A 13,929-nucleotide genomic window follows, 5' to 3' on the forward strand; every position below is an offset into this window, starting at 1 on the left:
GTTTCCTCCAGACTTGACGCTTGGCATTCAGGCCAAATCATTCAATCTTGGTTTTATCAAACCAGAGAATCTTGTTTCTCATGGTCTGAGAGTCTTAAGGTGTCTTTTGGCAAACTCCAAGCGGGCTGTCATGTACCTTTTACTGAGGAGTGGCTTCCGTCTGGCCACTCTACCATAAAGGCCTGATTGGTGGAGTGCTGCAGAGATGGTTGTCCTTCTGGAATGTCCAATCAATTGAATTTACCACAGATGAACTCCAATCAATTTGCAGAAACATCTCAAGGATGATCAATGGAAATGGGATCCACCTGAGCTCAATTTCAAGTCTCATAGCAAAGGTCTGAATACTTATGTAAGTAAGATTTGTTATTTTTAATCTACACACAATACTCCATAATGACAAAAGTGAAAACAGGTTATTAGACATGTTTGTACATGTATTAATGAGAAGAAGAAAAAATGTATCCATTTGTAAGTCTGTAACGTAACAAAATGTGGAAAAAGTCAAGAGGTCTGAATACTTTCCGAATGCACGCCACAGGATGTTTGTGGAACCTCAATTGGGGAGGACGGGCTCGTGGTAATGGCTGGAGTGGAATGGTATCAAATACATCAAACACATGGTTTGATGCTGCTCTATTCCAGACATTATTATGAGCCGTCCTCCCCTCAGCAGCCTCCACTAATGCATGTTGTTCCTCATGGGCGCATACACTCTTCCTCAGCATAAACTGCTATCAGGGATGAGCGGTAACCTTTCCATCTCTCCCATAGAGAACGACACGATGGCCCACTTGCTGGTGATGGGCAACCTGACTTCCTGGGAGAGTGGGATCTGGGTGAGCTGTGTGGACCAGGAGGAGATGCTCAACCTGGGCTTCACCATCGGCTCCTTCCTCCTCAGCGCTGCCACCCTGCCCCTGGGCATCCTCATGGACAAGTACGGCCCGCGCCCACTACGCCTTCTCGGCAGGTAATTATATAACATTATAAACTGAGTGGTTCAAGCCCAGAATGCTGATTGGCTGACAACCGTGGTATATCAGACCGAATATCACGGGTATGGCAAAACACTTTGTTTTCCTGCTCTAATTACGTTGGTAACCAGTTTATGATAGCAATAAGGCACCTCGGGGGTTTGTGGTGTATCGCCAATATACCACAGCTAACACTGTATCCAGGTACTCTACGTTGCGTTGTTGCCTATGAACAGCCCTTAGCCATGGTATATTGGCCATTTACCACACCCCTTCGTGCCTTATTGGTTAATTAACTAGTGGTTAGTACCAATAGCGATAATTCAATATGATATCGATATCATTTGATATTCATATGAGCAAGGAATATTGGGATATCCGTTTATCCTTGGTGTTGACGTACACTATTCTGTAAAAGAGTACACGTTACTGGTGGAGCGGCGGAGGTCTCCGGAGGTCTAAACTACCCAACCAGTTTGAATACAATGGGGAGCCCATCAGCAGGCAGTTAAGTATGCTTAAATGTAAAATGTCTCGAGTTTAGAGAAGCTGGCCAGTAACCAGAGGGTTGCCGACTCGAACCCTGAGTTGCCTGCTGTGTAATCTGCAGGGAGTGAGCCAGCAGCCGGAGGATTACCGGGTTCAATATCTTGTATACTATCTAACGCTGTTGTGCTCTTGAGCAAGGCACTTTACCCCTAAGTGCTCCAGGGCCGCTGCTTGGCAATAAAGCAAGTATTGTATGGTATTGTTCCTGCAAGCACAAGAGCCTTTCACAGGTTCTCAATTTAGCATACTTTTACTGCCTGCTGATGAGCCATCAACAGACTTCCCATTGTATTCAAACTGTTTGGATAGGTTAGGCTCCCGGAACATTCACACCTGGCCTAATGAGAAATCAGCAAGCAGTTGGCAGATCTTTGCAAACCCATGAAAGTTTTTCATTCAAACCGAGATTTTCCATATCAGTGGCCATCATGAGTATTAACGATTGTCAAAACAAGTCATATTGTCATGTCTTATTATGTCTGTTCCTGTCTTTTCTCTTCACTCTGTCTCTCTCTGCTGGTCTTATTAGGTTACCTTCTCTTTCTCTCCTTCTCCAGCTGTTCCACATCTCCCCTAACTAGCTCATTCACCCTTTCCCCACCTGTTCCCTCTTTTCCCTCTGATTAGGTCTCTATTTCTCTCTCTGTTCCTGCTACTTTCGGTGTCAGATTCTTGTTTGTGTTTTTCATGCCAGAAGCAAGCTATCGTCTCGTGTGCTTCCACCTTGTCCTATCCTGTCGGAGTCTGCCTGGCAGGTGCATCCTGCACTCTACTAACGTTCTTTTGTTCCATTGACAACGTCGGAAGAGGATCTATGCCATTCCTGTTTTTTCATTAAAAGAACTCTGTTTTCTGTTAAAACCGCTTTTGGGTCTTCACTCAAGTACATAACAGACCAAGAATGGACCCAGCGACTCCGGACCCTTTTCACTCCGCCGTCGAGATCCAGGGAGCGATGCTAGGCAGACACGAGGAGGAATTGTCTGCTGCTCGACATGCCGTTGAGACCCTGGCCGTCCAAGTCTCCGACCTCACAAGACAGGTTCACCAACTCCACCTCGATCCACCGCCCACTTCCAGGGTTTCCGAGTCTCCGGAGCCCAGGATCAATAACCCGCCGTGTTACTCTGGGGAGCCCACTGAGTGCCGCTCATTCCTCACTCAGTGTGATGTGGTGTTCTCTCTCCAGCCCAACACTTACTCCAGGAGCACAGCCCGCATCGCCTACGTCATTTCTCTCCTTACCGGACGGGCGCGTGAGTGGGGCACGGCAATCTGGGAGGCGAGGGCTGAGTGTATTAACCAGTATCAGGACTTTAAGGAGGAGATGATACGGGTTTTTGACCGTTCTGTTTTTGGGGAGGAGGCTTCCAGGGCCCTGTCTTCCCTATGTCAGGGGAATCGATCCATAACGGATTATTCTATTGAGTTTCGCACTCTCGCTGCCTCTAGTGACTGGAACGAGCCGGCTTTGCTCGCTCGTTTTCTGGAGGGTCTCCTCGCCGAGGTTAAGGATGAGATCCTCTCCCGGGAGGTTCCTTCCAGTCTGGACTCCTTAATAGCTCTCGCTATTCGCATAGAGCGACGGTTTGATCTTCGTCGCCGAGCTCGTGGAAAGGAGTTCGCGTTCTCCGTTGCCCCCTCTCCACATCACTGCCACCTGCCGCATCACTGCCACCCTCCTCCGCCGGCTCGGATGCTGAGCCTATGCAGCTGGGGGTATCCGCATCTCGGCCAAGGAGAAGGAACGGAGAATCACCAACCGCCTCTGTCTCTACTGCGGCTCCGCTGGTCATTTTGTCACCTCATGCCCAGTAAAAGCCAGAGCTCATCAGTAAGAGGAGGGCTACTGGTGAGCGCAACTACTCAGGTCTCTCCTTCAAGATCCTGCACTACCTTTCCGGTCCATCTCCGCTGGCCCGGTTCATCTGCTTCCTGCAGTGCCTTGATAGACTCTGGGGCGGAGGGCTGTTTTATGGACGAGACCTGGGCTCGGGAACATGACATTCCTCTCAGACAGTTAAGGGATCCCACGGCCTTGTTCGCTTTAGATGGTAGTTCTCTCCCCAAGATTCAGCGTGAGACGCTGCCTTTAACCCTCACTGTCTCTGGTAATCATAGCGAAACCATTTCTTTTTTAATTTTTCGTTCACCTTTTACACCTATTGTTTTGGGTCATCCCTGGCTAGTGCGCCATAACCCTTCTATTAATTGGTCTAGTAATACTATCCTATCCTGGAATGTTTCTTGTCATGTGACCTGTTTAATGTCTGCTATCCCTCCTGTTTCCTCTGTCTCTTCTTCACAGGAGGAGCCTGGTGATTTGACAGGGGTGCCGGAGGAGTATCACGATCTGCGCACGGTGTTCAGTCGTTCCAAGGCCACTTCTCTCCCTCCACACCGGTCGTATGACTGTAGTATTGATCTCCTTCCGGGAACTACTCCCCCCGGGGTAGATTATACTCTCTGTCGGCTCCCGAACGTAAGGCTCTCGAGGATTATTTGTCTGTATCGCTCGACGCCGGTACCATAGTCTCCTCCTCCTCTCCCGCCGGAGCGGGGTTTTTTTTTGTTCAGAAGAAGGACGGGTCCCTGCGCCCATGCGTGGATTATCGAGGGCTGAATGACATAACAGTTAAGAATCGTTATCCGCTTCCTCTTATGTCTTCAGCCTTCGAGATCCTGCAGGGAGCCAGGTTTTTCACCAAATTGGACCTTCGTAACGCCTACCATCTCGTGCGCATCAGGGAGGGGGACGAGTGGAAGACGGCGTTTAACACTCCGTTAGGGCACTTTGAATACCGGGTTCTTCCTTTCGGCCTCGTTAACGCTCCAGCTGTCTTTCAGGCACTAGTTAACGACGTCCTGAGAGACATGCTGAACATTTTTGTTTTCGTTTACATGGACGATATCCTGATTTTTTCACCGTCTCTCCCGATTCATGTTCAGCACGTGCGACGCGTCCTCCAGCGCCTTTTGGAGAACTGTCTTTATGTGAAGGCTGAGAAGTGCACTTTTCATGCCTCCTCTGTCCCTTTTCTCGGTTCCGTTATTTCCGCTGAGGGCATTAAGATGGATCCCGCTAAGGTCCAGGCTGTCATTGATTGGCCCGTTCCTAAGTCACGCGTCGAGCTGCAGCGCTTTCTTGGCTTCGCGAATTTCTATCGTCGTTTCATCCGTAATTTCGGTCAGGTGGCAGCTCCCCTCACAGCCCTTACTTCTGTTAAGACGTGCTTTAAGTGGTCCGTTTCCGCCCAGGGAGCTTTTGATCTTCTCAAGAATCGTTTTACATCCGCACCTATTCTTGTTACACCTGACATCTCTAGACAGATTGTTGTTGAGGTTGACGCGTCAGAGGTGGGCGTGGGAGCCATTCTTTCTCAGCGCTCCCTCTCTGACGGCAAGGTCCATCCTTGCGCGTTTTTCTCTCATCGCTTATCGCCGTCAGAACGTAATTATGATGTTGGTAATCGCGAACTGCTCGCCATCCGCTTAGCCCTAGGCGAATGGCGACAGTGGTTGGAGGGGGCGACCGTTCCTTTTGTCGTTTGGACTGACCATAGGAACCTTGAGTACATCCGTTCAGCCAAACGACTTAATGCGCGTCAGGCTCGTTGGGCTCTGTTTTTCGCTCGTTTCGAGTTTGTTATTTCTTATCGTCCGGGCTACAAAAACACCAAGCCTGATGCTTTATCTCGTCTCTTCAGTTCTTCTGAGGTCTCCACCGACCCCGAGGGGATTCTCCCTGAGAGGCGTGTTGTCGGGTTGACTGTCTGGGGAATTGAGAGGCAGGTAAAGCAAGCACTCGCTCACACTCCGTCGCCGCGAGCTTGTCCTAGGAACCTTCTGTTCGTTCCCGTTCCTACTCGTCCGGCCGTTCTTCAGTGGGCCCACTCTGCCAAGTTAGCTGGCCACCCCGGCGTTCGGGGTACGCTCGCTTCCATTCGCCAGCGTTTCTGGTGGCCCACTCGGGAACGTGACGCGCGTCGATTTGTCGCTGCTTGTTCGGTCTGCGCGCAGACTAAATCTGGGAACTCTCCTCCTGCCGGCCGTCTCAGACCGCTTCCCATTCCCTCTCGACCGTGGTCTCACATCGCTTTAGATTTTATCACCGGACTGCCTTCATCAGCGGGGAAGACAGTTATTCTTACGGTTGTCGATAGATTCTCTAAGGCGGCTCATTTCATTCCTCTCGCTAAGCTCCCTTCTGCTAAGGAGACGGCTCAGATCATTATCGAGAATGTTTTCCGAATTCATGGCCTTCCGTCAGACGTCGTTTCAGACAGAGGCCCGTAGTTCACGTCTCAATTTTGGAGGGAGTTTTGCCGTTTGATTGGGGCTTCCGTCAGTCTCTCGTCCGGCTTTCATCCCCAGTCTAACGGTCAAGCCGAACGGGCCAATCAGACTGTTGGTCGCATTTTACGCAGTCTTTCTTTTCGTAACCCTGCGTCTTGGTCAGAACAGCTCCCCTGGGCAGAGTACGCCCACAACTCGCTTCCTTCGTCTGCTACCGGTCTATCTCCTTTTCAGAGTAGCCTCGGGTACCAGCCTCCGCTGTTCTCATCTCAGCTCGCCGAGTCCTGCGTCCCCTCCGCTCAGGCTTTTGTCCAGCGTTGCGAGCGCACCTGGAAGGGGGTCAGGTCGGCACTTTGCCGTAATAGGGCGCAGACTGTGAGGGCCGCTAATAAGCGTAGGACCAAGAGTCCTAGATATTGTTGCGGTCAGAGAGTATGGCTCTCCACTCAGAACCTTCCCCTTAAGACAGCTTCTCGCAAGTTGACCCCGCGGTTCATTGGTCCGTTCCGTATTTCTCAAGTCATTAATCCTGTCGCAGTGCGACTTCTTCTCCGCGCTATCTTCGTCGCGTTCACCCGGTCTTCCATGTCTCCTGTGTTAAGCCCGTTCTTCGCGCCCCCGCTCGTCCCTCCCCCCATCCTTGTCGAGGGCGCACCTATCTACAGGGTTCGTAAGATTTTGGACATGCGTCCTCGGGGCCGTGGTCATCAGTACCTAGTGGATTGGGAGGGGTACGGTCCTGAGGAGAGGAGTTGGGTTCCCTCTCGGGACGTGCTGGACCGTTCGCTGATCGATGATTTCCTCCGTTGCCGCCAGGTTTCCTCCTCGAGTGCGCCAGGAGGCGCTCGGTGAGTGGGGGGGGGGTACTGTCATGTCTTATTATGTCTGTTCCTGTCTTTTCTCTTCACTCTGTCTCTCTCTGCTGGTCTTATTAGGTTACCTTCTCTTTCTCTCCTTCTCCAGCTGTTCCACATCTCCCCTAACTAGCTCATTCACCCTTTCCCCACCTGTTCCCTCTTTTCCCTCTGATTAGGTCTCTATTTCTCTCTCTGTTCCTGCTACTTTCGGTGTCAGATTCTTGTTTGTGTTTTTCATGCCAGAAGCAAGCTATCGTCTCGTGTGCTTCCACCTTGTCCTATCCTGTCGGAGTCTGCCTGGCAGGTGCATCCTGCACTCTACTAACGTTCTTTTGTTCCATTGACAACGTCGGAAGAGGATCTATGCCATTCCTGTTTTTTCATTAAAAGAACTCTGTTTTCTGTTAAAACCGCTTTTGGGTCTTCACTCAAGTACATAACACATATACAGTGCCTTGCAAAAGTATTTGGCCCCCTTGAACTTTGCGACCTTTTGCCACATTTCAGGCTTCAAACATAAAGATATAAAACTGCATTTTTTTGTGAAGAATCAACAACAAGTGGGACACAATCATGAAGTGGAACGACATTTATTGGATATTTCAAACTTTTTTAACAAATCAAAAACTGAAAAATTGGGCGTGCAAAATTATTCAGCCCCTTTACTTTCAGTGCAGCAAACTCTCTCCAGAGGTTCAGTGAGGATCTCTGAATGATCCAATGTTGACCTAAATGACTAATGATGATAAATACAATACACCTGTGTGTAATCAAGTCTCCGTATAAATGCACCTGCACTGTGATAGTCTCAGAGGTCCGTTAAAAGCGCAGAGAGCATCATGAAGAACAAGGAACACACCAGGCAGGTGCGAGATACTGTTGTGAAGAAGTTTAAAGCCGGATTTGGATACAAAAAGATTTCCCAAGCTTTAAACATCCCAAGGAGCACTGTGCAAGCGATAATATTGAAATGGAAGGAGTATCAGACCACTGCAAATCTACCAAGACCTGGCCGTCCCTCTAAACTTTCAGCTCATACAAGGAGAAGACTGATCAGAGATGCAGCCATCTGTCTATAGGACAACAATCAGTCTTATATTGCACAAATCTGGCCTTTATGGAAGTGGCAAGAAGAAAGCCATTTCTTAAAGATATCCATAAAAAGTGTTGTTTAAAGTTTGCCACAAGCCACCTGGGAGACACACCAAACGTGGAAGAAGGTGCTCTGGTCAGATGAAACCAAAATTGAACTTTTTGGCAACAATGCAAAACGTTATGTTTGGCGTAAAAGCAACACAGCTCATCACAATGAACACACCATCCCCACTGTCAAACATGGTGGTGGCAGCATCATGGTTTGGGCCTGCTTTTCTTCAGCAGGGACAGGGAAGATGGTTAAAATTGATGGGAAGATGGATGGAGCCAAATACAGGACCATTCTGGAAGAAAACCTGATGGAGTCTGCAAAAGACCTGAGACTGGGACGGAGATTTGTCTCCCAACAAGACAATGATCCAAAACATAAAGCAAAATCTACAATGGGATGGTTCAAAAATAAACATATCCAGGTGTTAGAATGGCCAAGTCAAAGTCCAAACCTGAATCCAATCGAGAATCTGTGGAAAGAACTGAAAACTGCTGTTCAACAATGCTCTCCATCCAACCTCACTGAGCTCGAGCTGTTTTGCAAGGAGGAATGGGAAAAAATGTCAGTCTCTCGATGTGCAAAACTGATAGACATACCCCAAGCGACTTACAGCTGTAATCGCAGCAAAAGGTGGCGCTACAAAGTATTAACTTAAGGGGGCTGAATAATTTTGCACGCCCAATTTTCAGTTTTTGATTTGTTAAAAAAGTTTGAAATATCCAATAAATGTTGTTCCACTTCATGATTGTGTCCCACTTGTTGTTGATTCTTCACAAAAAAATACAGTTTTATATCTTTATGTTTGAAGCCTGAAATGTGGCAAAAGGTCGCAAAGTTCAAGGGGGCCGAATACTTTCGCAAGGCACTGTAGCTCTAATTGAATAGTTTTTCCCACCAAAGTACTTTCGCTGTATCGACATTTTCACATTTACATTTGAGTAATTTAGCAGACGCTCTTATCCAGAGGAACAGGAGCAATTATGGTTAAGTGCCTTGCTCAAGGGCACATCGTCAGATTTTTCACCTGGTGAGCTCAAGGATTAAAACCAGCAACCTTTTGGTTACTGGCTCAACACTCTTAACCGCTAGGCAGTCCCCCAAAAAAATTGAAATGGGAAATAGTGGTAAAGCCCAAAAAGTTAATATCAGACTGCTTAAAGGCAGAGGAAGTCAGATTATGCCAGATCACATACCCAGGGCGGGTGGAGGGGCATTTAGTCTGTCTCCTCAGTGAACATGGGTGGGGCTGTGTGTGTGTGTTTGTCTTTGTGTGTGTGTTTGTCTTTGTGTGTGTGTGTTTAAGGGAGTGGTTCTCAACTGATTTTGCCTTGGGACCCAAATTGAACCAGGTTGTCTCAGTAGCGATCCAATATTCGCATTGTAATTTTTTGGGCCAAAAAGCAATCTGGAAAACTATTTTTAATGCTTTATTGATATTTATTGTACAAATTATATGACAAGGGAACAACAGTCACACCTTTTTCATTGTTAATAATTCCATTTGGCCCATATTCTCGATGAAGAATGTTAAGCTCACTAAAATCAACAAAATCTGCTAAATGGCACTGCTAATAACTTTATATTGAAAATACTGTGATTGAAAAAAAGGTTCATTATCATTTTTAAACACTTTATACCTGGTATGAGTCATTTAAATTCAGACTGGAGTATTCGTCACCCATTCAAAACCTCCCACCAGGTGAGAATCGCTGGTTTAAAGTACACGTGTCAATGTGTTCCCGTATGTGTGTGTTTTAGGTTTACCATAGGGGAGGTTTGAGTAATGAGGAATGTGTGACAGACAAAAGAGGTGTGTGAATGCTGTAATGACAGACACATGGCTGTCTTGTTGGAATCTCTTCCGGCAAAAAAAGGAGAGAAAAAAGCTAATAGAGAGAGAGAGAGATTTGACTGGTACACCTCTCTCATCTCCCTCCTTGTCTTGAAATGTGCCGTTGTTATCTGCTAATGAATGTATAATAATGTATTTTTTAGGTCTGGATGTCCATCTAAAAATGAAACTTCCTTTTTTGCAGTTTTTGTTTTGGTCTCTCTTGTGCCATGATGTCAATATCAGCGTACGATCCTCATCGTAAGTCACAGACATTATCCCCAACACAGGCACTCACAAACACAGACCCACACACACACACACACACGCTGCTACTTGTCGATACCTGTAGACCAGGAGTCTCCAACAGGTCGAGCACAAGCTACCAGTAGCTCACAAGCCCACCTATGAGTAGCTCGCCAATCAATTCTGAAAGTACATGCATTTTTTTCACAAGTTCCATCGCAAACTGTCATAAACATAAATCTCCCAGCTACTATCCAATCAAAGCAATATTGACATTATCCCAACCCCGGTTAGCCACAATATCTGCCAATTAATTTCCACCAATATTGCCCCTGTCTGTCTGTTTGGTGTGTGTGTTAGTCTATTTTGTGTGTAGCCAGTTAGTGATGCTAATGATAACCGTCTTGTGGGTAGACAGAAAGACATTCCCCCCAAAACATTTTCAATTAAAAGGAAAATCTACTCAAAAATGATATTTTGGTATTTTAGTCCACTGTTGATACTGTCCCAAAATGTTTTCTATGTCAGCAGTAGAGTTTTCAACATACTGGACTTTCAAGAAGCAAAGTGTCACCGGGGTGAACTTTCCCATTAAATGTTAACAGAAAAATAGGCTTAGCTGACAGAACTACATTATTTGTATCAATTGAGTTGTGATTTGTTTGCAAACTGCCATGACGTGCTGCAGCAGTAGGCCTAACAGGGGAAACATCACTCGACTGACACATTCCTCTGTTGCTCGATGCGCAATGAGGAATTACACAAAATAAATTAAATTTGCTCGTTTTTTCCCCAGACCTCACAAATAGTCCTCTGATGTGATTTAAGCATGGGCATGGACTCAGAACAAGGAAAATAAAACAGAAAACTGAATTCAGGAAAATGTAAAACTTTATTATATGTGGGCCCCTTAGTTTGTTTATTAACCATTATTTTACCAAGTATATTAACAGAAAACACCAAGGACCCAGGGAAGAGTAGCAGGGGAGAAGAGGAGAATAACTTGCCTATTTGATGCTATAAAAAACATGTGTAGCTTGCGACATGTTAGATTTTGTTAAAGTAGCTCTCATGCTAGAATAGTTTGGAGACCCCTGCTGTGGACTATCACGTATTTATACACCTAGTCAACAGTGTTTAACAAAATGTTTTGCATGTCAGCGGTCAAGTTTTCAAGAAATGTGACTTTCAAGAAGCAAAGTGTAACTTGCAAAACACGTCATCATCATGATGTCACATTACTTGAAAATGGTATATATTTAAAACACACTTACAAGCGAAACATTTTGTGAGTGTATCAACAGTGGACTAATGAAAAAATACCAAAATGTTGTTTTTTTGTGGATTATTTCTTTACCTCTATCTCATTTTCTCTCTCTCCAGGGCTCTCTGCTCTCATCTTTCTGGCACTCTCCTTCAACGGCTTTGGAGGAATCTGCTTGACCTTCACCTCCCTCACGGTGAGACACACACACACACACACACACACACACACACACACACACACACACACACACAGAGACTAGTGACACCTCTAGTCCATCTGGTCTAAGTTTGTCAAACACAGCAGTCAATATTTGCTCTATTCAAGTGGTTGATAAAACAGCAAATCCTCACATCTGTTTACCTCGGATCAAAAAATCAGCAAACACGGTTGTCCTTGAAGACCTCGATTACTGGATGTTGGCTTCCCATGTCACTGAAAAACCAATATCATTCAGTTTTGTCCTGTTTGTATGATGAGCCAACAAGGTGTTTTGCGGCACAGAGGAATTTCCCAGTATTGATTGAGTAATATGGGGTGGTTAGCGTCATAGACCTGAGAGAACAGTGTGTTGTTTTTTGGAAGGTAGTTGTTTGCGTGTGTGTGATGTGTGTGCACGTCATATGACATGAGTTACCTTGCCTGTGTTAGTCTGGGGCCACCTGTGTGTGTGTTATAATTACTGTACAGTAGGCCTGTGTTACCATACACTACCTTTCAAATGTTTGAGGTCACTAAGAAATTTCCTTGTTTTTGAAAGAAAAGCATTTTTTTTTTTACCAGTGAAATAACATCAAATTGATCAGAAATACAGTGTAGACATTGTTAATGTTGTAAATGACTATTGCAGCTGGAAATGGCTGCTTTTTAATGGAATATCTACATAGGTGTACAGAGGCCCATTATCAGCAACCATCACTCCTGTGTTCCAATGGCATGTTGTGTTAGCTAATCCAAGTTTATAATTTTAAAAGGCTAATTGATCATTAGAAAACCATTTTGCAATTGTTAGCACAGCTAAAAACTGTTGTTCTGATTAAAGAAGCAATAAAACTGGCCTTTAGACTTGTTGAGTATCTGGAGCATCAGCACTTGTGGGTTCGATTACAGGCTCAAAATGGCCAGAAACAAAGAACTTTCTTCTGAAACTCGTTAGTCTATTCTTGTTCTGAGAAAAGAAGGCTATTCCATGCGAGAAATTGCCAAAAAACTGAAGATCTCATACAACGCTGTGTATTACTCCCTTCACAGAACAGCGCAAACTGTCTCTAACCAGAATAGAAAGAAGACTGGGGGGCCTTGGTGCACAACTGAGCAAAAGGATGAGTACATTAGTGTCTAGTTTGAGAAACAGATGCCTCACAAGTCCTCAACTGGCAGCTTCATTAAATAATACCAGCAAAACACCAGTCTCAGCGTCAACAGTGAAGAGGCGACTCCGGGATGCTGGCCTTCTAGGCAAAGTTGCAAAGAAAAAGCCATATCTTAGACTGGCCAATAAAAATACAAGATTAAGATGGGCAAAAGAACACAGACACTGGACAGATGAAGATTGGAAAAAAGTGTTATGGACAGACGAATCTAAGTTTGAGGTGTTCGGATCACAAAGAAGAACATTTGTGTGACTCAGAGAAAAGGAAAAGATGCTGGAGAAGTGCTGGACGCCATCTGTCAAGCATGGTGGAGGCAATGTGATGGTCTACAGGTGCTTTGGTGGTGGTAAAGTGGGAGATTTGTACAGGGTAAAAGGGATCTTGAAGAAGGAAGGCTATCACTCCAATTTGCAACGCCATGCCATACCCTGTGGACGGCGCTTAATTGGAGACAATTTCCTCCTACAACAGGACAATGACCCAAAGCACAGCTCCAAACAATGCAATAACTATTTAGGGAAGAAGCAGTCAGCTGGTATTCTGTCTATAATTGAGTGGCCAGCACAGTCACCGGATCTCAATCCTATTGAGCTGTTGTGGGAGCAGCTTGACCGAATGGTACGTAAGAAGTGACCATCAAGCCAATCCAACTTGTGGGAGGTGCTTCAGGAAGCATGGGGTGAAATCTCTTCAGATTACCTCAACAAATTGACAACTAGAATGCCAAAGGTCTGCAATGCTGTAATAGCTGCAAATGTCGGATACTTTGATGAAAGCAAAGTTTGAAGGACACAAGTATTATTTTAATTAAAAATCATTATTTACAACCTTGTCAACGTCTTGACTATATTTCCTATTCATTTTGCAACTAATTTCATGTATGTTTTCATGGACAACAAGGACATTTCTAATTGACCCCAAACGTTTGAAAGGTAGTGGATGTTAGTCACCAACAGGTTTTGAGGGAGGGTAGCTTTTAGTGTTTATGGATGTGAAATTGTTTACGTGGTGTGAGTGTTTGTGTGTGGGTATTTTGGCGCCTGAGTTGCACATGCCTTTTCCCAGATGGAAATTGTCCCACTTGTGCCTCCACCAATCACAAGTCCTGACTCGTCACACACCCACCTTTACCCAAAACACACAAGGGCACACTCACCCTCTCTCTTCCCCCCCTCCCTCCCTCTCACTCTTTCCGCAGTTCTTATCTTACTCTCTCTGTTCTAGCTGATATTAGTCAGCTGGAAAAATCCAAAAACAAACACGGAACTGCCTCGATCCCCATGTGTGTGTCCTCACACAGAAGCCCCCAGAAACACTAGAGGAACACATAGACAAAATCACAATGCAGACTGAGAGAGGTCTATTCAGGTACTGTTTACCTCAGGCAAT

General features: G+C 45.7%; 1 protein-coding gene across 1 annotated transcript in view; it reads left to right on the plus strand.

Annotated features, from left to right (window-relative positions):
- slc43a1a (solute carrier family 43 member 1a) overlaps positions 1 to 13,929 on the plus strand; it is a 41,140-nt gene that overhangs the window by 12,298 nt on the left and 14,913 nt on the right. The window contains exons 3-5 of the mRNA XM_064954763.1: positions 775 to 973; positions 9,863 to 9,918; positions 11,287 to 11,363. Coding sequence (XP_064810835.1) covers positions 775 to 973; positions 9,863 to 9,918; positions 11,287 to 11,363 — 332 coding nt within the window. The remainder of the gene's footprint in view (positions 1 to 774; positions 974 to 9,862; positions 9,919 to 11,286; positions 11,364 to 13,929) is intronic.

The sequence above is a fragment of the Oncorhynchus masou genome, chromosome 32, assembly GCF_036934945.1.
Source record: "Oncorhynchus masou masou isolate Uvic2021 chromosome 32, UVic_Omas_1.1, whole genome shotgun sequence".
Taxonomy (NCBI): domain Eukaryota; kingdom Metazoa; phylum Chordata; class Actinopteri; order Salmoniformes; family Salmonidae; genus Oncorhynchus; species Oncorhynchus masou.